Here is a 25,610-nt window from a genome sequence, read left to right on the forward strand (position 1 = left end):
ACATCACAGTACTTTCTTAGGGGGAAATATTTTTCATTAATCAGAATATACCATGGTTATTTATTTATTTTCTTATACAGATGTATTTTCCCCTAGATAATAATGTATAGTAAACTATTTGGAAAATTTCACATTAAGATAGAGAAACCTGTCCATAAAAGTTATGTATAGAATTTTTTCCATGAATCAACTGGAAATATTACTGCAACTAATAAACAAATAAGTGTGTCTTAAAAATAACCTCATAAAGGCAGTCTCTACCATCAAAGTTAAACATAATGATATAAATGATTCGAGACCCTGCAAAACCATAAACTGAATTGGAAAATCTGAGTTTGGTCTGAATTTACCAGATTGCTTGTCTTTATTCAGAAAAGTTACTGGACAATGACCACTTTATTGACCTACTTAGGCAAAGTCAGAATACCAGAACCTAGATTTTTATGGGCTAAAGAGAAATGGGAAGCATTGGGGCGGCTCCAAGTCCAGCCTCACGTCCAAAATCCAGTAGACAGGAAAGAGGAAAATGGCAGGTCCCAACATTTAAGGATATTCAGGGAAGTGTATCCCACACACTCCCATTTACTTCCTGTTATCCAAACCTTAATCTCCAGAAGGGAGCTGGACAATGTGGTCTCTATCCTAAACAGCTTCTTGCTGTTGTTAAGTGCCTTTGTATCAGTTCTCTACATAAAATCTGGGGCCCATATAACCAGAGGGAAAACTGAAGAAAATAAATATTAAGTAACTACTGGGGGTGAAGGAGTCTTGGTGTGGTGCTTGACTGCTAACCACAGATTATTGGTTCAAATCCACCAGCTGTTCCTCTGAAACTCTATACAGTGTCACTATGAATCAGAACTGACTCGACAGCACTTAATAACAACATTGGAGGTGAAAGGTAGTCTCTTTCACAGCAGAAATCCCTTCTGTGAGCACTTCATGCTGACGAGTTCCTAGGCCCTTCACCACTTACTTCTCAGAAAAGTTTCAACCCTAGTGACAGAATCCAGATATTGGACCTATTTCTACTCTCTAGTTCTAGCTTTTTACATTCTATGAGATTGAACACCATCAGAGGATGGGAACACTGTCTGTCACAAAAAAGAAAGAAAAAGAAACTCAGAGGGAAACCTCCAAGTCTGTGATGGTCACTGTTACAAACATGAGCTGAGACACATAGTGTTGATGATTCAGACAAGGTGGCCTTTTCATCTCAGGATGTTTAAGACTAAAAAAGAGAGTCAACAACTTGGGAGGGAAAGTGTCCGTAAGAGTTGAGGAGCTTATGCTCCATAAACTAAGGAACAATATATTCACGAAAGGAGTTCTGGTGTTAATACACCAGACTGCAAAGACGTTTGAACTGCAAGGTCAGTGGTTCAAGCTCACCAGCTGCTCCTCGGAAACTCTATACAGGGTTACTATGGGTTAGAACTGACTCAGTGGCATTTAGTAACAACAACATCTTCATGAAAAAAGACGAGGCCTACTAGGCTGAAAGAGATTGGAGGAACCCCAAGACTATGGCTCTTGGTCATCCTTCAACTCTTAAATGGAACTCACCATCATAAAGCTCAATGTTCAGCCAAACAGTAGATAGGTATATAGTAAGGATAGCACATGGGGGCACACCATAGAATGTACAACCATTCAAGATCAAAAGGGCAACATTTGTCTAAGGATGAATTTCAGAAGGGTTGAGAAAGAAGAAGGAACTTTGACAGGGAGGAAGTGGGGTAAGTGATGTTACATTGAGGGCACTGTAATCCTGGAGAGGAAACAAAGTTTACAATTTGTGGAATGTAAAACCGATGATCTATTCTGTAAACCTTCACTGAATTCACAGTAAGACGTTAAAAAAAAAAAAAGAAATGACATATTCAAGTGAAAGCATCTCCACATTACTCTATGACCGTTTGCAGAGCTCTTTCTTTATGTTTCCTTAAAATGGCTAAGGATTTCGTCAGAGAGACAGACAATATAAAACCTGAGAACAAGAAAGGGAGATTATTGTTAGCCTATTTATTGAACGTTAGAGACACAAGATTCTTTTCATCTAAACCCTAAAGGTAACTAACTGAAGGCAAATGACATGTGTCTTAGTTACCTAATGCTGTTATCAAAGAATGGCTTTAGCAAATAGAAATTTTATTTTCTCATAGTTTGTTCTTATTCTTGTTAAGTGCTGTCAAGTTGATACTGACTCATAGCAAGCCCGTATAGGGTTTCCTAGGAGTGACTGGTGAGTTTGAGCAGCTGAATTTACAGTTTTACAGACCAGCATTATCCTGCAGTGCCACACAAGAACTCCTCTCATAGTTTGTTGTTGGTACTGTTAAGTGCCATCAATTCAGTTCTGACTCACGGTTGTTAAGTGCTATTGAATCGATTCCAATCCATAACGACCTGGTCAACCCTGTATAGTATTTCTAAGGAGCGACTGGTGAGTTTGAACCATCAACCTTGCGATTCAAACTCACATTGCAGTGCAGCACAGTAATCCACAGCCCCACACCAGGACTCCGGAAACTTGAATTCAAAGTGCTGACTATTCAGGAAAGGTCTCTCTGGAAGAAGGTCCTTGTCTCTTCGGCTTCTGCTTCCAGATTTCTTGGAGATCGCCATGTGTCTTGGTGTCTTGTCCTATACCTCCTCTGTGCCCTTGTTTGTTGTTGTTGTTGTTGTTAAGTGCCATCAAGTCAGTTCCAACCCATAGCGACCCTGTACAGGGTTTCCAAGGGTGTAAATCTTTACGGGAGTAGAAAGCTTCATCTTTCTCCCACGGAGCGGCTGGTAGTTTCAAACCGCTGACCTTAAGGTTCACAGCCCAATCCCAATTTGTAACCACTAAGCTACCAGAGCTCTCGTTATCTCAGAGATTGACTCAAAATACACCCTGTACTAATCCTGCCTCATTAACATAACAAAGACAACACACTCCCAAATGGTATAATCACATGCTTAGAGGTTAAGATTTACAATATATTGTTTCTCACTCCTTGCCATTGAGTTGATTCTGACTCATAGTGCCCCTGTACAGGGTTTCCAAGGATGTGTATAGAGAGAGAGACTGACTTCAATGGATTGACTCACATGATTTTGGTGACTGGGAAGACCAAAATCCATAAGTGAGGTGGTTGACTAGAGGTTTCTTCAGGGTCATATCTAAAAAACCATAGACCAACAGGAGGCATAGGACATAGAGAGAAAGTGGGATTACTGCCAAATATTAATTTGTAGTCTGAAGGCAGCCTACACCCTGAGAAAGCACTCTTTTTCAACTAATCACTTAATTGATTGCATTATATTATAGAACAGCAACTAGTGTAGTATTTGGCCAAACCACTGGCAACCATCGCTTAACCAAGTGGCACATAAAATTCACCATCCCATGCATCCTACAGATGTAGAGTACACATGAATGGACTGTGGTGCTGTGAGGCTCAGAGTTTGTATATTTAATGTCTAGGGAGGCAACCATTCATGACCCTTGGGAGGTGGCTAATGAGAATCATCACAACTGATTGTTTTCTGTTTTTCTCTCCAACTTCCAGCTGTGAAGTTTGGGAGGATGTCCAAGAAACAACGGGACAGCCTATATGCAGAGGTGCAGAAGCACCAACAGAGGCTGCAGGAACAGCGGCAGCAGCAGAGTGGGGAGGCGGAAGCCCTTGCCAGGGTGTATAGCAGCAGCATCAGCAACGGCCTGAGCAGCCTGAACAACGAGACCGGTGGTACTTATGCCAATGGGCACGTCATTGACCTGCCCAAGTCAGAGGGTTATTACAGCGTGGATTCTGGCCAGCCATCCCCTGATCAGTCAGGACTCGACATGACTGGAATCAAACAGATAAAGCAAGAACCTATCTATGACCTTACATCCGTCCCCAACTTGTTTACTTATAGCTCTTTCAACAACGGGCAGTTAGCACCAGGGATATCAATGACTGAAATCGGTAAGTAGAACTCTCCGCCCTATTCGTTTTGGAAATGCTGTCTTAAAGTTGTTTTTGATACTATTTAGCACGGTTATTTTCTTAGTTTTAAGATGAGCAACAGGTTCAAGCGTAGTGATGATTATGAGATTGGTGCAGGGCTGGACAATGTTTCATTCTGTTGTGCATAAGGTTGCTGTAGTTGGTACTGACTTGAGAGCACATACCAACAAAAGAAGATGATTTGCTATCTATCTCCAACAGCATTTGCACTCATGGCTTCTAGTGAAACAACTAGTTTATTTTGAAATGTATTCTTATAAATGTCATTATTCCATCACCCCATAAAAGTTTATTTCAAGCTAATGAAGAAAAAAAATTATAAATTGAAATATGCTGTCTATAAACAGCAGATTCTCACCCTCGAAGGAGAAATTATTGGGATTTTTCAGCAGGAATGTTTTAGCAAGTAGCCAAAGTGATGCTGAAAGTGAAATAGGTAGTGGATATAAAAAGTATAGTATTATTGACTAAACAGGATTTGAACTCTTCCTCAAAGAAAATTTATGTAGACTCTGTTTCCTTCTTTGTAAAAGCTGGGATAGACTGGAAGACCACTTAAGGCTCTTCTAAATCCGAATTTACAAATTTTACATTTGAAGAGAGTCTGAATTATAGCCAATGAAAAGAACATAGTCTGGAATGTTACAGAACATAAGAGCAACAAGTAAGGCCCATCTTGGGCAAGACTGCATCAACAGCCTGACACTTTGTTGGTTACAATGACCTCAGTTCCTAAAGAGCGGTCTTCAAGAGTGCACCCTACTGACCTGTTGCAATTTTGCTTTACCCTGTGAAACTTGGGAGTCTATTAAATATAAAACCAATTAATCTCATTAACAAACTGTCATAAAAAATATTGATGAAAGCTTAGGGCCATTTTGGTTAACAGAGTTTCATGTCAACAATAGTCTGGAGGAGCTAAACAAACAGAGGCTACAGCAGGCTCCATCGTGCTGTTTGAAGTATGAGGGAGAGAAATCTAGAGCCGAGGGACCACACTGAGAGGTGCTGTAACAGAGTGGTTAAGAACTAGGCTACTTCTTAGTTAGGTTCAACTTCTTTCTTTGTGATTTATTATCTGACCAGAAGCAAGTTTCTTAATTCCAGTTTCCTCATCTTTTAAAATATTTAAGGGGAAATGTTTTAATAAGGGGGAGATAGGACTGGTGTAAAAATGAAATGAGTTAATACTTGTCAAACAGAGTGATGTTGAGCACTCAGCAAGTGCTTAATAACTGCTAGCTATTATTATCACTTGTATGCCGTGTGCTCAGTCACCTTCTTTTTCTGTCTTCCAAAAGGAAGTTGAAAGTCTGCAATGGTGAAAATAAGCTGATATGAACACATAAAGAAATAGCTATATTCTTGACTACTTGTACCATCTTGTTGAGAAGAAGAGATTTGATAGTTAACGATCTAAATGTTATTTCTCTCTTTTAGCAGTTTAGCATGTGACAAAGAGTAAAGAAGTTATAAAGCACTTATAACAACATTCACAATTGAAAGATGTGCTTGGGGGGAAAAGACCCCAGATTCAAACATGTTATATAGAGATCCTTTTATTAAGCCTTAAACAGGAAAAAGACAAAACAAAGACAACCATCCAGAATGAGGGAAACCATCATCAGCATGCACACAGTGTAGAAGCCAAGCCAATGGAGTCTACCGATTCCTGGTCCCAGTGCTGATTATATATGATAGTTGTTGTTGTTGTTAAGTGCCGTTGAGTCGGGTCCGACCCATAGCGACCCTGTACAGCATTTCTGAGGGTGATAGAAAGTACAGAAAATCATCACAAGATCATGATTGGTGGCAGTTCAATCCATCACGGTTGAAGGCAGACTACAGAAGAGGGGAAAGGACCACGATTGGGATAAATACATCATTGTAGATTTGGTTCTAGGACTTTGACTATCTGGCTGTGTGGAGGTCAGGACCATGTAACTTTGAATCATAGCATAAAGGGCTATAAGATAATATCAGCACACTCAATTTGTTTCTTAGATTACATGCAACTATTTTCCATAAATCATTAAGCACATGTCATGGTAAGTTCCCAAGTTCTTTGTTTAAGTCTAAGGGCAAAATTCTGCTCATTGGACTTGCCCTGGACTTGTCTAAGAATAACCACATGGCTGATTTAATGCTCAGAAAGAAATCAATGGCATCTGAACTTAAGTCAAGATTCAAAATGAAGATAAGGCTCCCATGTAGACTGTAGCGTTCCACAAACCAAGTGCTTTAGAATATAAGCTCTAATACATCGATAAAACTAAACATCAGATATAACAAAATGCTAATTATCATTGCTATCCTTAACTGAGTTTACCCTTACATGAGATTTTACTCATTTCACACACATTTCATTTTCTTAAGCATCTTTTAAGTAAAAATACCATGTCCGTTTTACAGATGCAGAAACAGAGGCTTATGTCACATGACCTTCCCAGGTGAAGTGATGAAGCCAAATTCTAACCCAGGCATTTTGATTCAGGAGTCTTTATGTCCTCCAGTAGTTACTAGCTGCTGTGGTTTTAATCTCTAGAAACTGCATTGTCAAACAATAGGGTGTTGGTGGTGTGCCTTCAATTCCAACTCATAACGACCCGGAATAGGGTTTCTGAGTCTGTAAATCTTTACAGGAGCAGAAACCCTCATCTTTCTCCCTCAGAGCCTCAGGTAGATTTAAACTGCTGACCTTGCAGTTATTTGCCCAACTCATAACCCACTATGCTTCTAAGACTCCTTAAACAATAGGGTGATGATGGTGGTGGTTGTATGCCACAGACACCCTAAATAGGGCTTCTGAGACTTAAATCTTTGTGGGAGCGGAAAACCTCATCGTTTTCCTGTGGAGTGACTGGTAGATTGGACTGCTGACCTTGTGGTTTGCAGTCTAATTGATAACCCGCTATGCTACCAGGGCTGTTTAAGCAATGAGGTTGTTGTTATAGGCCGTCAAGTCAGCCCAATTCATAGCAACCCTATGCTCAACAGTCATTGCTGCTGCCACTGTGCCAATCCATCTCGTTGGGGGTCTTCCTCTTTTTCTCGGACCCCCCACTTTACCAAACATGATGTCCTTCTCCAGGGACTGGTCCCTCCTGATAATATGTCCGAAGTATGAGAGATAAAGTCATTCCAAGGAGCACCGTAGCTGTACTTCTTCCAACACAGATTCATTTGTTCTTTTGGAAGTTCATGGTGCTTGTAATATTCTCCTCCAACACCATAACTCAAATGCATCAATTCTGCTATGGGAGAGCTATATAAAAAGAGCCACTCAATCTTTCCAGAAAAGCAGGTAAAATAATCTTTTTTTAAAAAAAAATCACCAATTTTTGCTTTTATTCTACTTAGTGAATCTACTATTGATTTGGAACATGTTTGCTGTTGCTGTTAAGTGCCATCAAGTCAATTCTAACTCGTATCAACCCTGTATAGGGTTTCTGAGGCCGTAAATTTTTATGAGAGTAGAAAGCCTCACCTTTCTCCTTCAGAGCAACTGGTGGGCTTGAACCACTGACTTTGTGGTTAGCAGTCCAGTATTTATCCTACAGAGCCTCCATGCTCCTTGAAACACATTTAAATCCCAGTGTAGGGGGGATTACAATTTTGGGGCAATCTTCTGTCCCACATCCAAAAGGCAAGTCTTCCAAGAGTCAGACATCACTGTTTCTCTGTGATTTAGAACTGACTCGATGGCACTTAACAAAAACAACATTATGAAAAGAAGGAGCCCTGATAGCCAGTGGGTTACAAGTTGGACCGGTAATTGCAAAGTCAGCAGTTCAAATCCACCAGTGGCTCCAAGGAAGAACAATGAGGCTTTCTGCTCCTGTAAAAATTTACACCCTGGAAAGCCTACACAGGGTTGCTATGAATCAGAATCAACTTGAGGACACACAGCAGCATTGTGAAAAGAGAACTACAGCTAACCTATCAGGTCTGAGTTACCCAGAGCAAGTGACATCCTCACTCGGTCTATGAAATGCCATATTTAGACCAGATAACCTCAAAAGTCATACAGAGTTTCAACACAGACTCTGACACCTAAAATGAACTGGCATATATTATTTGTTTCAAGGTGCATAAGGTATTTAGAGAATTATAGTCTTGGGTTAATGCGCTGGACTGCAAGGTCTGTTTGAATAGCAAGGTCAGTGGTTCAAGCTCACCAGCCACTCCTTAGAAACTCTATACAGGGTCACTATGAGTCAGAACTGAATAAATAGCACTTAACAATAGTTATGTTTTAAACAATAGAAGCTAGAAGCATCTTCCTACAGACTTGTAGAGATGCAGTTAGATTGTCCTGCAAATGCTTTCAAATTGACAAGACTCCTAAGCCTATAAATCCATCCACTCAACAGCAAAGGCCTTGATTTTTGTTTTGTTTTTAAGCCCAAGGGTTGGTTTGGTACACATTTCATTAAAACAGCAATGCCATCTAGTGGACACAAACTCATTTTGAGGGTCTTGACTCCAGATACCTCTGAGGATTGATATTTTCTTCTGTTCTCCACTATGCCCCAAACAGCCAATTGTCTCACGAAACACTGAATCCACAACATCATCACTGTGCAGGAAGACATAAATGGGAATGGGACACCTGGTGGGGCACTGTGGATTAATGCGCTAGACTGAACCACAAGGTCGGCAGTTCAAGCTCACCAGCTGCTCCTTGGAAACCCTATACAGGGTCACACTATGAGTTGGAACCAACTCAATGGTACTTAACAACAACAAAAACAATGAGAGTTAAAAGCCCTGGCTCTGTAGTCAGGTTATCTGAGTTCAAAACCTGGTTGTGCCTTTTTTCTTAGGTAATTTATTTGACCTCTCTGAGTCCCTTTTATAAACCTGGTACAACAGTAGGCCCTACCTGAGTACATATGCAGATTAAATCATTTAATGCTCATAAATTCTTAAACAGTTCTTGGCATGTATACACCTAATTATTATTAATAAAATAAATTTATACTATTACATCATTAAATCATCACTTAGTAACAGTTATTACAGGTAATATAAGTAAATAACCTTTTATTAAACTCCTACATTGTGCTGATCAATGTCCTAAGCACATTACCATAAAAATCCTACTTTCTTATAATGTAAATTTTGCTTCCCCACTTTACAGAGGGAAAATTGAGGCTCAGAAACTTTGTTACTTGTAAATCGCAAGGTGAGTATGTGATTCTGCTGTTGTTGTTGTTAAGTATCATTGAGTCGATTTTGACTCATAGTATACTTGTATAGGATTTCCAAGGAGTGGCTGGTAAGTTTGAACTGCCGACATTGAGTTTACCAGTTCTGTGCTTATCCTACAGCACCACCAGCACACTTACATTAATATTTGTTGTTGTTATTAAGTGCCGTCGAGTCAGTTCCGACGCATAGCGATCCTATATAGGATTTCTAAAGAGCAAGTGGTGAGCATGAATTGCCACCCTTGGGGTTAAAACTGAACTTGCAGTCCAAGGCATTAACCCACACCATCACCCCAGGACTCCTAAATTAATATTTAGGCAGCAGTATTAACTGGATTTTAGGAGTCCCTAGGTGACACTAAAACAGTTAAGCCCTAAACTACTAACCAAAATGTTGGCATTTTGAGTACACCTAAAAGAAACTTGGGAGAAAGGTGTGAAGATCTACTTCTGAAAAGTCAGCCATTGAACTCTGACACACACAAGCTTACCATGCGTTGGAATGAATTCAGAGCAACTGGTTTGGTTTGACATTAGCTAGATTTAGGTGGACTGTTACTTCAAGGTGACATGATACATTGTTATATCTTTTGGGATAAAATTTTGACTAATATTCTTAATAAAACTTACTTATGTATCCATGTAGCTGTGATATACTAGACAACAGACCATTCAAACAGCTAAACAATATATTTTTAAAGAAAAGAATTTTAAAAATTTATCTAATTAGCTGTGATGCTAAGGGAATCAGTGCCTTTGACACACATCATTTGAGTTTTGTTTTGTTTGGTAACTTCCTCTCCAGAGAGATAACAAATGTGAATTTATTGGTTTCTTTCTATATGGTCTTAAACGTAGATCTACTTACATATTCCCTTTGTGCCCTATTTAAGGAGCCAAGAATTTTAAGCATTAAAAACAGAAATAAATTTCTTCTTTAAAAAAAAAATCACATATTATAGAAGCTGAGTATTAATGTCTAGAAGAGATTACAAAATGGAATTATACTAAAAGTGATGTACTATCAATACATGTCCTAGTCTCAGAAACGAGCTATCGAGTTTGTGTAGAAATAGAAGATATTACCAGTGCTGCTTTATTTTGTTGTTGTTAGGTGCTGTCAAGTTGGTTCCGACTCACAGTGACCCCGTATAGGGTTTCCTAGGAGCACCTGGTGAGTTTGAACTGCCGATCTTGCAGTTCAAACTGATCCTGTGGTCCAGTGTATATCCTACAGCACCACACCAGGACTATAAAACCTGGTTATGTTTCAGTTGTTGCTTATTAAGAACCTCATACACATGCTTTATGGTCTTAAGGTAGTGCTTTTAATGCATATGAAATAAATATTTTATAATTGCATAAATCTATTGTATATATTTAACAACCCATTATGAAGTGGTACAGATAATCAGAAACAACAGCTTAGTGTTATGTTTTCCATGTTCTTTGATAGAGTCCTAGTGTGGCACTGTGGGTTAATGTGCTGGATAGCAAAGCCAGCTTGAACTGCAAGGTTGGCAGTTCAAGCCCACCAGCCACTCCTTGGAAACCCTACAGAGGGTGGCTATGGGTCGGAACCAACTCGATGGCACTTAGCAACAACATATTAAACACAAGGAGGGATTCCATTTCGGACCAATGGTCTAGTAAATTATTAAAATGGGGGCTGTCATCCAAATTGCACAAGGAAAATCCATGTCTTTGGTTATTCCATTCCTGTCTGGAGAGAAGACGTTTTGTGAGCATCCATTGCCACCTGCCCTCCCTCATACTCACTCCAACATGCCCTTTATGGAAAGTAGATGGAAACCTGGAGTCTTGATGCCTCACTTCTTAGCCTACTCAGCTTGTTCAAAATTAGTTCAGCTTTCTGAGTCTGTCTTAGCATCTCTCCTTATCTGAAATAAAAAGTTGTACTAAAATGACTCCAAAGAATATAGTTTTCCCACCTCACCCCATAGGGTTTTGACCATACATTCAAATATTGCTGTTGTTATAGTCACTTCACAAGGAGAAATGCAGGGTAGTGAAGAGGAGGGGAGGTACTGGAAGACAACAGTGAAATCCCTAACGATTCTGAAGCATTTGCCTGTGACTGTAGACAGCCACACATACCTCCATGGAGCAGGATCAGACTCAGGGCTTTCCCTGGGGTAAAATGACCCTGTCAATTATACTTCATAAACCACCAGATGACTCTGACCACCAAGTGACCACACAGGTGTCAGACTAGAACCGTGCTCCATAGGACTTTTGAAAGCTATGATCTTTCAGAAGTTGATAAGTAAGCATTTCTTTGAATGCACCTCTGTATGGGTTCAAATCTTCAACTTTTAGTAGCCAAGTACTTAATAGTTTGAGCCATCCACAACTTCCATACAATTAATAGTCACTCTCCTGGTGGATAAGCACTGGACTGCTACCTGCAAGGTCAAACCCCGCAACTGCTCCTTGGAAACCCTATATAGGGTTGCTATGAGTTGACACTTAACAACATTAGTTAACTATGCACCAGCATATTCTCTCTATTCATCTTCCTGAAAAGACAAGATATCATGTTAAAATGAACATCAGGGACAACTAGAAACATCTCAATGGGAGAGTGGTGGTCCATCCCAAACCACCCCAAGTACAAGTGCAACCTAAGCAAAGATAGAACACCATACAGATGCAACATCAGCACAAATTCAACAGTCCTCCCAGCCCACTCCAACCAGTTTACCACCCTACCCCTTTTGAGGAAAAAGGGAACAATGTAAAATGTGAATATGTTCTTGGCACTAAGTAGCCAGTCCTGACCCCAGACTACCAAAATCATTTTGGTTATTAGAGAGGACTTACTCGATCCCTATGAATTTTTGATACCACCTAGTTCTTTGCTACCCACAAAATATTTGCCCAAGAAATTGTTTACTTCCAAACATCTCTTCTATTCTAATAGGAATATACTAGCGTGTGAAGATAAGGCTCATCAGCCTAATTTGCCACAATCCTAGATTCTCTAGTTCCAGCTGTAGAATCAGCCTTGAATTATTCCAGCACATGTGTGGGATGATGGGGTCCATAGTTCTTCCCTAAGGAGAGAAAACTAAAACAAGAAAACATCGCCATTGTGTTAACCCTGACTCATGGCAACCCTTGTATTACGGAATAGCACTGCTCCTTAGGGTTGTCTTGGCTGTGATCTTTACAAATGCAAATCACCAGGTTTTTCTTCTGTAGTGCCAAGGGGTGGGTTCAAACCTCCAACCTTTAGGTTATTAGACAAGTACAAACCATTTGCGTCACTCAGGAACCTTCATTCTTCCTTAGGTTTTCTCTGTTGTTATTGTTGTTGTGTGCCAGCAAGTGGATTCCAACTCATAGCAATGCTCTAGAACAGAGTAAAACTACCCACAGAGTTTCCAAGGCGAAAATCTTTACAGATCTTTTCTCCTGCAAAACTGCTGATGACTTCAAAACTTTCAGCTAACAGCCAACTCTTAACCATTGCTCCACCAGAGAACTTTAGGGTCAGTCTGTTGTTGTTGTTGTTGTTAGGTGTCATTGAATCGGTTCCAATTCATAGCGAGCCTATGCAGGGTTTCTGAGGAGTGGCTGGGGAGTTCGAATCACTGACCTTGCAATTCAAACTGATCTTGCAGTCCTGCATTTATTCTACAGTGCCACACCAGGACTCCTGTATATTTCTAGTTAGTCTTTTAATAACTCTACAAAACAAACCCATTGTCATTGCATTGATTGCAACTCATAGCAACCCTCTGGGAACTGCTCCACAGAGTTTCCGAGACTGTGCATCTTTACAGAAGCAGACTGACTCATCTTTCTCTTGAGGTGCAGCTGATGGGTTTGAACTGCCAAGCTTTTCATTAACAGTCTAATGCTTAACCCGCTGTGCCTCCAAGTGGTCTAAAATCATCTAGTAGTATTCTGCAGTCACTTTACCATTACCCTCAGAGAGGTGATTTCAGTGGTCAAGTATATACAAAAGTTCTTTGTGACCAGCAAGGCTTTAAGTAAATGCAGAGGCTTATGTGACAAAAACATACATATTTGTGCACAATTCAAATGCTGATAAAGATATACATAAGCTATATTTGTAGTACACATATGCATACTAGTTACCACATGCATGCATCTCTGTTGAAACAGCTATTCTAATGTGCTAGCATTTACTTGCTAGAGAAGTCTTTAAAGATACCTTTTCTTATTTTGATTTGAAATTGTATAAAATTAATCTTTCCCTGTGGACTCCCTCTGGAGATATTAGTCTGGGATTAATTTTTGACTCAGGATTCATAGCGTCATAAGAAGATATGAAAATCCACCAACTTGCTTCCCTCCCCCCACTTCCCACCTCCCCCAAAATGCTATCAATAGAAGCTATTAGAAAGCCAATTCCATTTTGTACACTCAATTTCAAAAGCCCTAGTAGGTTTATGAAATTTCTGTAGTAAGGACATTTTGTGAAGTTATACCTATGACTTCAAGAATTAGGGAATGTGTACGCATATAAGTTGACCTCAGAAATAGCCACTACTGACAGTTTTCACCTTGACTGACATTTTAAGATGTTAGACCATAGGCAAGCCATGCTTTTAAGGTGTTCCAAGAAATGGCATTGGTTTTCAATCGGTACTCTGAATTATTTTTCTTGCTGGGGTAAATATGTTTTGTTTAGCCACACTTTAAAACAACCTAAAGCTGGTTAGTCTTAAAATATCACAAGGATTAAAATGGAAAGGTCTCTGTACTTTGGTGTCCTTAGCCAACATAACACAGACTCTCTACATACTTGTTGTTGTTGTTAAGTGCCATCGAGTCGGTTCTGACCCATAGCGACCACCTGTATAGGAGTTCCGAGGAGCAACTGGTGAGGTTGAACCTCCGACCTCACAGTTCATATGTCTTTGCAGTCTGGCGCATTAACCCACAGCCCTACACCAAGTCTATATACTAGTACAAGATTTATTGTGGTTTACAAATGTTTGGAAACTTGTTGGAAATGTTTGCAGCTAGAAAGACTTTTGTTTCATTTTGTGAGATTATTTTCTTTGATAATACACCCTCAATATTGAGAAGAAAATTTGTTTTTTTACTATTTAAATCTGAGCATTATTTATGAAGTTAGTAGGGAATTGCTATATAGTTCTCAAACAGTTTGTTTTGAAAAAATTTGGTGCTGAACTATTTAGAAAACACTTATTTTAAAATACAAGAGGACTTCAAAAAGTTCCTTAAGAAATGGAATTAAAAGATGATGGAATTTTTTTCATAAACTTTTTGAAGTCCCTTTTATTATCAATTAAATGCATTGATTGAATAATAAAGTTACTTTTAAAAATTAGGTTAAATATTGGAAAATGTAAAAGTGACTCCTAAACATACCTCTGAATTAGATCCTGATTTGGTACTGTAGGATAAGTACTGAACCACTAACTGAAAGGTTGGTGGTCCAAACCCACCAGCTGCTCCTAAGAAACCCTATTATACAGGGTCACTATGAATCAGAACTGATTCATTGGCATTTGACAACAATAAACAAAAAAGGTCAGAAAAAGCAGCCCCAAAGGCGCAGTGGTTCAGCCTACAAGTTAAGTCAATGATTGGAAGTCACCAACCACTCTATGGAGAAAGATGAGGTAGTCTGTTTCCCTAGAGATTGTTGTTGTTGTGTGCCATTAAATCAGTTACAACTCATAGCGACCCTGTACAGGGTTTCATAGGAGCAGTTGGTGGGTTTGAACCACCGACCTTGAGGTTAGTAGTCCCATGCTTTATCCTACAGTGCCACACCAGGGTCTTGAACCCTATGGGGCAGTCCCACTTTGTCCTGTATGGTTGCTATGAATCAGAATCAACTCAGCAACAGATTTGGTTTTGGTGTTTAAAGGTCAGAAATTGCATTAAGTCAACTTCAAATTGCCAAAAGAACAAACCAATCTGTTAGAAGACGTACAGCCAGAATGTTTCTTAGAAGCTAGGATGGCAAGACTTCATCTCTCATACATTGGACATGTTATAAGGAGGGTGGACCAGTCCTTGGAGAAGTATATCATGTTTGGTAAACTGGAGGGTCCTGAATTCATCCAATGAGATGAAATGGCACAGTGGCAGCAGCAAACATAACAATGATTGTGAGATTGGTAATATTTCATTCTGTTGTGTCACTATGAGTCAGAACCAATTTGACAGCACTCGACTCGATGGCACTTAACAACAACAACAACAATAACAAATTTCAACCAAAAAAAGGGGGAGGTGAAATGCATCTGTTTAAATTGTTTTTTATTGTTATTAAGTGCCTTCAATTCAGTTCTGACTCATAGCGACCCTATTTAGGGTTTCCAAGGAGCAGATGGTGAGTTTGAATGGCTGATCTTGCAGTTCAACCAACCTATCAGTCCAGTGCTTATCTTACAGAGCCACACCGGGACTGAAAAACAATAAATGTATATGTCAACAAAATCCAAATAATACACACCAATCCTAATAGAGATCCAGGGCAATTTTCATTAGTTTTTCATCTGTTATGACCCACTAATTGTCCTTTGGATAGTGTGTGAAGGTGCCATTTTTAAAAGAGAATAAGAGAAGATTTTAATGGGCTCTGAATTGTACTGTTTTGTTTGTTCTATCCAAGACTCTTCAAGTGCTTTTAAGACTGTGAGCTGTACCTCTCATCCCTTATAACTCTGCAGGACTTCTCCCTCATGAGTCAAAACAAAGAAATTCCCACATATCTCTTCCGACTGAAATTGTGATGCTTCACCCAGCCTTTAGATGCTGTTGCTGTGGCCAACTATTTTTACATATAGATGGAGACTCAAACCCAAAGAGACTAAGGTTAAATTACTTCCAAAGGGCATGAACTAAGTCATGGTTCTTTTACTGCCTCAGTATATAGTTCCCTTAAAACTCACCGATCCCGGAACATTTAAGTAAGTTGATTTTTTTTATTGTTCTATTAAGGGGGTCTTTTACTGTGAAAGTTAATTTTTAAATGTAATGTTGTCATAATAGTTTCTTTCATAATTTTGTTTGAAGAAAGGAGACTCTGTAATTTCCCAAAGATGAAACATGCCCTATTGCAATAAAACAAAACACTCATGATCCAAAGCAGCTTCCCATTATTAAATTATTAAGAAGGCACCCTCTTAGATATTTGTTTTGGCTGCTTGTGATGTTGTTTTTTCCTTTGGGTGTATACTACATAGCACAAATGCTATGTAGGTACTTACCATTCTTCTTTCTGCATCATTTCCTGCTTTCTTACTTTCTATTAAAATGCTATCTTCCTTAAGCTTCCAATAATTTGAGAAAACATGAGTCATTTTGATAACCTGCCTAATCAGTGTTATTATTAATTGTATTAATCTGATTTTTGGTTAGGCTTTTCTCTTTTTCATGACAATTAATTGTGTCCATCACATTTTCTTCATTTTTTAAAAGTTAATAGTAACTTAATTGTATTTTGTAATGTTTTTTCCTTAAGAACACTACAAAGTTTTGCTTCAGCTCTACATGAAGTGAAAAATCAGTATTCCATAATTTGACCTAAGTGTTGGAAATTGAATTTTCATGATTAGGAGACTGCTAGCTACCCTGATTCATGGGTAACAAAACAATGAACAACTAGACTATAAACTGAACTATGAGTGAGTTACGGATCACTTATGTCCAGGGGTGGGTGCCGTAGGATAAGTACTGGACCAAAAGGCTGTTTCAACTGCAAGGTCAGCAGTTCAAACTCAACAGCTGCATCTTGGAAATCCTATACAGGGTTACATTGAGTTGAAATTGACTCGATGGCAGTTAACAACAATAACAACAACTTAACAAAATGCTAAATATGAAATGGTTTTCTTTTGAGGTAATTGATCACTCATAGACTAGTTTTTAACTTTCTTCTAACAGCACAATTCTGTTTGTGCTAAGAATTTGATGTTGTTGTTAACTGCCATTGAGTCAGTTCTGACTCATAGCAATCCTGTATAGGGTTTCTGAGGAGTGGCTGGTGAATTTGAACTGCCAACCTTGGTTCAAACCAACCTTGAGGTCCAGTGTTTATTCTCGAGTGCTGCACTGGGACACTGTGCTAAGACTAATGATCTCTAAATAGAAACACAAAATCTCAAAGGTTTTTAATTGACATTGTCCTCTCTGCTCATGCTACCTCGGTAGCAAACCAGTTGTTGTTAAGTGCTTTCGAGTCGATTCCGACCCATAAAGACCATGTATAGGGTTTCCAAGGAGCAGCTGGTGAGCTTGAACTGCTGACCTTGAAATTCAAACGGTTTTGCAGTCTGGCGCATTAGCCCACAACGCCACACCAGGACTTCTAGCAAACCAGTTGTTGTTGTTGTTGTTATGTGCCGTGGAGTCGGTTCCGACTCATAGAGACCCTGTATAGGGTTTCTGAAGCAGAAAGCCTCATCTTTCTCCCACGGAACAGCTGGTAGTTTCGAACTGCTGACCTTGTGGTTCGCAGCCTGATTCGTAACCACTACCAGAGCTCCTTAGCAAACCAGTAGATCTGTTCAATTTAATGGTAGAAAACTTGTCAAACTGGTTGTCTACTGTCAAAAAGACAAAATAAGCATTTGGTTAAAGGTTTCCCCTTTCATGTATTCTAATGTACTATAGTTACCACTTGAGATTATGGATTCTCATGAATCTTGATATTACGAAAACCTAGTGCAAGCACTTAAAACTTGCCTTGAGCAAGTCCATAGAGATATCCTGGCATTAATTCAAAGTGAATCCTCTAGGAATTCCACTTTTCTCACTGGGGGTATAATCTAAACAGAGAATTCAGTGATTCTCTAGATCCTTAAGGCAAATGACAAATTAAAAATTCATTAACCATACTGATTGAGCCTGAGGCATAGTATTTTAGGAAGAATACTTCCAAGTTGTGTTTGTGTGTGTGTGTGTTTTAAATCACTTAAGGAAGAAAATGAATAAGAGGTATATTTCAGGAAGAAGCCATCCATTCTTCTGAGGAGAAAGAAAGGAGGAAAAGAATTAGGAAGTTCAGAAGCAATATCCCCAAGTGCTATATATAGCTTTAAGTCTCAGCTTTCTCGACTTGGTGCAGTTGGGCCACGGGTGCGCTTGATAATAACACTGAAAGCAGCAGTTTTTAAAGATATACTCGACTTTCCCCACTCCCAGGATGTGGGATTCTAATGAAACCACCGTGCAATCGTGTCTGAGACACTCTACCCTTTGGAGAGCACCATTTGCTGAACTGTCTAGTGAGAGCTAAAATAAGCCGCTTTGGTGGAAAAAAACCCGCTGAGTGGTTGAAATCAGAACGGCAGAAGGTCACTTGCTATTTTAGTAGCTGCAAGCTGGTCCTCATTTTATAACATCACAGCTATAAACAAGAAATTGTCACCTTGCTTGTCAGTTTACTTTTCTTTCATGAAAATAAGTGGATACATTCTCTCTTCCACATAAGAATTGAGTAATTTGGGTAACTTGTTTCCAAACTTCATTTTAATATGTGAAAAATGTTTGCAAAGTTATTCATCTTGTATTTTCTTAAGCCTTAGTTCAAAATATCATTTGTACGTCTTGCGATATGATGAACTTATTACAATTCCATTTACCTGTGTCTCAGTCATGCTAGAAATGCCTCCGGGAGGGACTTCCTTTCTGTTGTGACATCTCCAGTCGCTCACGATGAAAAGTGATAAGGGTAGGAAAGGGGATTGTAGAAGTCCCTTACAATCTCAGAGAGAGAGCGATGAGACCTGAGACCCAGGATTATTAGATTTGGGTATTCAAACCCACCCAGTGGTGCTGCAGAAGAGAAGCCTGGTGATTTTCTCCTGTAAGGAGTTTTGTTGTTGTTAAGTGCCATCGAGTTGGTTGCAACTCATAGCGACCCTGCATAGGGTTTCAAGAAGCAACTGGTGGGTTTGAATTACTGACCTCTTAGTTAGCAGTCCAGTGCTTATCCTACAGCACCACATCAGAACTCCTGTGTAAAGATTATAGGCAAAAACAAAACAAAACAAAAAAAACCCTAGAACAGAATTCTGCTATGTAGCACATGTGGTCACCATGCATAAGAATCAACTCAGTAGCAACAGGTTTGTTATGCTCTTATTGTTGTTGTTTGGGTTTGGAGACAGGGGAAAGAAGTTGGTTCCAGTTCCAAGGTTCAATAATTATTAAACAGACTACTGAGAAAGCCCATCAGTTTTTCTTATAATTTTATTATAATATTCAGAGAGAATAACCACTCTCTTGTTATTGTCTGCATCCCAATGGAGTTAAGGTTACCCTTAAGACATCTCGGGAAGTGTGACAATTTCAACAGTATCTTTTACATTTTTCCATCTAAAATGATAGAGAAGTATATTTGACTATATCAATTATTTTAAAGCTTTCTAGGAGTCCTGGTGTGGCGCTGTGGGCTAATACACCAGACTGAAAAGTCGTTTGAACTGCAAAGTTGGTGGTTCAAGCTCACCAGCTGCTCCTTGGAAACCCTATACAGGGTTACTATGCATCGAAATTGACTGGACGGCACTTAACAACAACAGGATTATGCTCATTGAAATCATATTCTACCCCATAAAGAAACTTACTTAAATATGTGAAGTTTTATATTTTATTAATTGGATGCAAGTCTTGGGTTCCAATAAATGCTTTCGTCAAAAAAAAAAAAATGTATATATTAGAGTCAAAATCTAAAACAAAGCAGTTGTTCTATAATAACAAATAAATGAAGAAATGAAGACATTTATATGTGTATGTGTCCATATATATATATACACACATACAGACATACACTTCATCTGAGAAAATAAAAGGAAAAGAAAGAGAGGAAGGGAGAAAGAAAATGAGAGCAAGCTACCACTGTTCATAAAATTAGCAATAGAAATTATGGAATTAATGTTGTTGTTGTTGTTAAGTGCCTTCAAGTGGGTTCCAACTCAAAGCGACCCTGTAGAGGGTTTCCAAGGAGTGGCTATTGAAATTGAACCACCAATATTGCAGTTCAAACCAACCTTGCTGTCCAGTGCATTATCCCACAGTGCCACACCAGGACTCCTAAAATAAGGAACATGGACTTCGTATTAATCTGCAACTACCTCAGACTCCTGGCATGGCACTGAAGGATAAGCATTAGACTGCTAACCATGAACTCAGAGGTTCAAACCCACCAGATACTCCTTGGAAACCCTATACAGGATCCCTATGAGTTGGAACCAACTTGACGGCATTTAAAAACAACAGCCTAATTTTCTCTTGTCTGCCACATCATGATTAAAAAGGAATGCCTGGGCTGAGCATATAAAGTTGGTTATCTTTTTCCTGAAGTTAACTGTGAAAGCCGCCCACATACTCTTAGTGAATTGGACAAACCTGTTTCTCTCAACATGCATACAGAATCTTAAGGACAAGTTCCCTTTTATACACATGTTACAAATCTCTAGCCTTGGCTGTGGTCTCAGGAAGAGCAGGGGGTTGACCCTATCGACATCACCTTTGGAGGTGGCCCAGTTTTCCCTTACACTCAGTCATCTGGGCCATATTCCTACTGGGCACATTATCCCAGCCCAGGACTAGCCAGCTACTTCTTGAGCATGCGCGTCTGCTGCTCTGACTAGGTAAAGAATCTGACAAAAACTGAACACTGCAAAGTAACAGCAATCCAAGGCAGGGAAACGGATGAAAGGTGTGTGATCGCCCAGAAAGATTCCAGATTCTCTGCTCTTTTACCTCAATCGCTTTATCTGGACTTTCTCATGTGGTTGGTCCCTGGAGAGGACTTCATTTACTATTATCTTTTCTATTTTTCCAGGCAAGGACTCTTGACAGTTGCTTTGGCTCCCAGCAGTTACTTTGTGTGCTGTGTTCATTGTCTCTCCCTTTGCCCCTCCCTTCCTTAAAGCTTTCTCCACTTTTTCACAATTGCAGACTCTGAGTTCAAGCAAACCATCTCTGATGTTCATGTAGCTCTCTAATCACCAGGATGAGCCCTCAGACCCCACCTATGAGGCCAAGTCTAGCTTGACCGTGTGGTTTGTTGACCTGGGTCTTGAGAGGGTCGGTCAGTTTTTGCACCTGACTCACCTTTGCATTGTAGAAAAGAAGAAAAGTAGGAGCACTGTTTCTGCAATGGTTGCCGCGGTGCATTTGCCTTCATTGCTATTTGTAAGCCTTAGGTCCAAAAGAGATTTGACTTTCATTTCTCGCCATAACAGTATGGAAAGTAATTGTGCATGCTTAATGTTTGACTTCTGAATGGTCTCTAAGATCATCTTTTTTAAAAAGATCAGTCATAAGGTGGAAGAAGGAAGGAAGAAGGGAAGAGAGAAAGGAAGGACACTTTCGGTATATCTTTAATAAACTCAACATTGATTGAGTACTCTGTAGACTTAATGCTTCCTCTTGCTTACTGTTACATCTGCTGGTCCTGTTCATCCTCCTTCACAATTGCCCCTTCGCTCCATTGCTACCATTATCACCTAGCCTGGGCCTTCCTCATGTCTTCTTCGAATCTTCACATCATCCTGATTCGTTTTGCATATTCATTAATGTCATCTCATCTACCTTGCCACTGCCAGGATTACGTTTCTACTCTGAAAACTGACCACATCACTGTTCAGTTTTACCGCTTCCACTACCTTCCAGTTGCCTGCCAAATAATCCCCACATTCCCTGGCCTGGCTTCCTCAATTACCTGTGCTCAGTCACAATGTCCAGCCCAATCCTTCTCTCATCCCGTAGAACCCTATGTACTCTGTGGTGACTGAATGCCAGAAGGTTCTTAAACGTTGACTAACTGTTACCAGGAGATGTCATTAAGGGACAGATAAAGAGTTCTTCCTGTCTGTTTCATGTCTCATCAGTCCCTCCATTGTAAACACAACAGAGTTCATAGCAGAAAATACAGTTCTGATTTGAAAATACCATTTGCTCCCTCTGGCAGATTTGGTCTTTAGTTGCTCACTCTTTTTGAAGGATGAGGATTGTAAAAAGGTAACATGATGTGGCTCTGGAGGCGCAATAGGTTCCACACTGGGCTGCTAACTGACAGGTCGGTGGTTAGAACTCACCAGCTGCTCCAAGGAAACAAGATTAGGCGGTCTGCTTTCATAAAGATTTACAGCCCCAGAAACCCTAAGGAGCAGTTCTACTCTGTCCTATATAAGGTTCCTATGAGTCAGAATCTACAGTGACAATTGTTATTGTTAAGTGCCGTCGAGTCGATTCTGACCCATAGCGACCCTGTATAGGGTTTCCAAGGAGCAGCTGGTGAGCTTGAACCACCGAATTTGCAGTTCAAACAACTTTGCAGTCTGACGCATTAGCCCACAGCACCACACAGTGACAGTGGGTTTAAGTTAATATGACTGGTTTTCTTTCCTTTTTAATACTGGTTTTCTCTGAAAGACACCTTTCTCTTTCCATATAGCAAACTCCTACTCATTATTCAGGAGTCCTGGTGTGGTGCTGTGGGTTAGTTAATGCGCTGGACTGCAAAGTCAGTTTGAACTGCAAAGTCGGTGGTTCAAGCTCACCACCCACTCCTCTGAAACCCTATACAGGGTAACTATGGGCCCAAACTGGCTCAACAGCACTTAAAAACAATTCATTATTCAAGACCCTAATCAGTAGGCACCTTTTCTAGGTTTCTCCAGATTGAGTTCAGTACTGTCTTCTTTGAACCCCTACAATAATGCAGTTAGGACACATCTCACATAATGATATGATATAATATGATCTATAATTTGATATTATTGTAAGATCCTTAAAAAAAAGGTAATGTCTTTTTGGTTAGTCTGTTTTAAAAAATCTGTACCGAACCCCATTGCTGTTGGTTCAATTTTGACTCATAGAAATATAGGGCAGACTAGAACTGCCCATAGGGTTTCCAAGGCTGTAAATTTTTACAGGAGTAGGAAGCCTCATCTTTCTCCTCTAGAGTGGCTAGTGGATTCTAACCCCTAACCAACTGCTTAGCAGTCAGGTGCTTAACTTGTACCATCAGGACAGTTTCTTCTTAATCTGTATCTAGTAGCTTCTCAAAATGTTATTTGTTGAATGTGTGTATAAAGACACTGAACTGGGCTCTACTCAGTTGTTGAAGGAGTTATAATAATTTATAATATTTATAATATAATTATAATAATCTGGACTAAACAGATCTACATAATAACCACAAAACAATAGGAATACTAAATTGGAGGTAAAATCAAAGCATAATGGCAGCACACCATTTAGGGCTGAAGCTAACATGCGTGTGGATCTAACTTCCAGTCTTGCTTAATCTGCCCACGTGGTTACTATGCCCACGTCACCTCATTCCCTACAATCCTTGCACACTGGTGACAGAAGGCTAGAGAATGAAACTTTGGCCAACAGCTCTGAGAGGATGTCCTGATAAAGAATTTTTCACAACACAATTTTGAGTACCAAGTGTAGTTTTGTTTATAAACCCTGAAGCCTATAAATTACCTGCAAATCAGCATATCTTTGAAGATGAAAACAAACTACACCAGGAAGATAAAGTTTTGAAAACTATAAAGCTATAAAAATCATATGTTTTCATTGTATACCTAACAGGGAACAGATAATGTTTTTTGGAATCTAAGTAATTAGACAGCCTCAGTGAAATTGAAAAATGATGAACCATGACATACCAATCTATTTCAATATGATGTACAGACTAGTTCTTGCCCTTCTTTCAACATAGGATGATATTCAATAAAAACTTGGAATAAGGTTTTGTTTTATTTTTTAAAGAAAAGCTCTTATTATATGAACAATGAAACTCTAGAAATGCTCAGTGCTGAATCCAATAAAACATAACTTTAATCATGCATTATTAGTGTTTTATAGCATTTTCTGCATCTATCATTTTATAGCTCTGACTGAAAACTCTAATAACTATTGAAATAGATTCCTCAGTGGCACTGATTGAAAAATTAAATCCTATCTCTTTTGTCTCTTTTGTAGTCCTTGTATTGTTGCCATGGTGTCAAACTATATAGAAATGTCCTAATACTGATCATTGTGGCTACCCTCCATTGAATATTTATTATGTGTCAGACTTTGGGTTACAGAAAATTTTATTTGAAGAGTTCATTAGGAACTTACATTTTTAGTGCTGAAATCCAGTTTAATTAATACCATAAATCCCAGAAGCTGGAGTCCTCGTGTGACGCTTTAGGATCAGCACTGGACTGCTAATCACAGGTCAGAGGTTCAAGCCCACCAGTTGCTCCTCGGAAACCCTATACAGGGTCGCTGTGAGTAGGAACTGACTCGACAGCATTTAACAACAACAATAGCAGAAGCTTTGTGAGGGAACAAGGAGTATCTGATTGCTGCTTCAAGGGTTATCCTGGAGAAATGACAAATGACCAAAACTGTCTCCTTCTTCCTGTGTTCAAAGAGCAGATGGAATTATGAGGCCTATCTTAGATCAGTGGTGCTGTAACAGAAATACCACAAGTGGATGGTTCTAATGAACATTTATTGTCCCACAGTCTGGGAGGCTAGAAGTCCGAATTCAGGTCACTGACTCTAGGGTAAGTCTTTCTCCCTCTGTCGGGTATGGAAGAAGGTCCTTGTGTTTTTGAGGTTCTGCGCCTGGGAAATTCTCCTGTGGCTTGGCATCTTTCTTTGCCTTTTTACCAAATTTTCTATATGTTTACCTAATCTGCTCCTTTTATCTCTTAGATGAGATTGACTCCAAACAAAGTCTATACTATTCCTGCCTCATTAATATAACAGAAAACTCATTCCCAAATGGAATTATAACCACCAGCATAGAAGTTTGAGTTTACAATACATATTTTTTTTTTGGGGGGGAGGGGGTAGGCAGGGAAAGACACATCAATCCATAACAAAAGCCCTCCCACCAACAATATCTATATTCCAAATGCAGGGGACTCCTGGCAGGTTTTTAAAGAAAATCTGTCCAGATATGTGAGTATTGCTCAACTTTCATATCACTAAACCCAAAATGATTGCTGTTTAAGGTTCAATGCAAAATACAACACATTTTTTTCCAATCTGTTGGGACCGGGCTGGCGAAAGGAAATGGGGATAAGACTCTTGTGGTACAATAGTGAATAATTGCCATCAGGGCTGACTGTGAGGATAGGAAATATAGAGGTAGACATTTTTTGACAAAAGGAGGAGAGTGATTGATTTTGCAGCCCAGGAGCGGAGGTCCCCCTTGGACCATCAAGTGAGAACAGAGGGTGGGACCTCACCCAGAGAGGCAGTGACACCAAGGATGGAGACAAAGACAATGGACAGAGGAGCAGCTGGGGACACTGGACTCAGGGAGGGAGAAGGGATGTGTGCTGGCAGCCAGGGGACGGGCCTGTGAGGTGTATCCTTTGGTTATTTGATG

The 25,610-nt window shown here is 39.6% G+C and overlaps 1 protein-coding gene across 1 annotated transcript in view; it reads left to right on the forward strand.

Moving 5' to 3' along the window:
- The window catches only part of RORB (RAR-related orphan receptor B), a 281,548-nt gene that overhangs the window by 203,538 nt on the left and 52,400 nt on the right, over positions 1-25,610 (forward strand). Inside the window, exon 4 of the mRNA XM_006834923.1 lies at positions 3,558-3,959. Within this exon, the coding sequence (XP_006834986.1) occupies positions 3,558-3,959 (402 nt within the window). The remainder of the gene's footprint in view (positions 1-3,557; positions 3,960-25,610) is intronic.

This window comes from Chrysochloris asiatica, unplaced genomic scaffold (genome assembly GCF_000296735.1).
Source record: "Chrysochloris asiatica unplaced genomic scaffold, ChrAsi1.0 scaffold00014, whole genome shotgun sequence".
Taxonomy (NCBI): Eukaryota; Metazoa; Chordata; class Mammalia; order Afrosoricida; family Chrysochloridae; genus Chrysochloris; species Chrysochloris asiatica.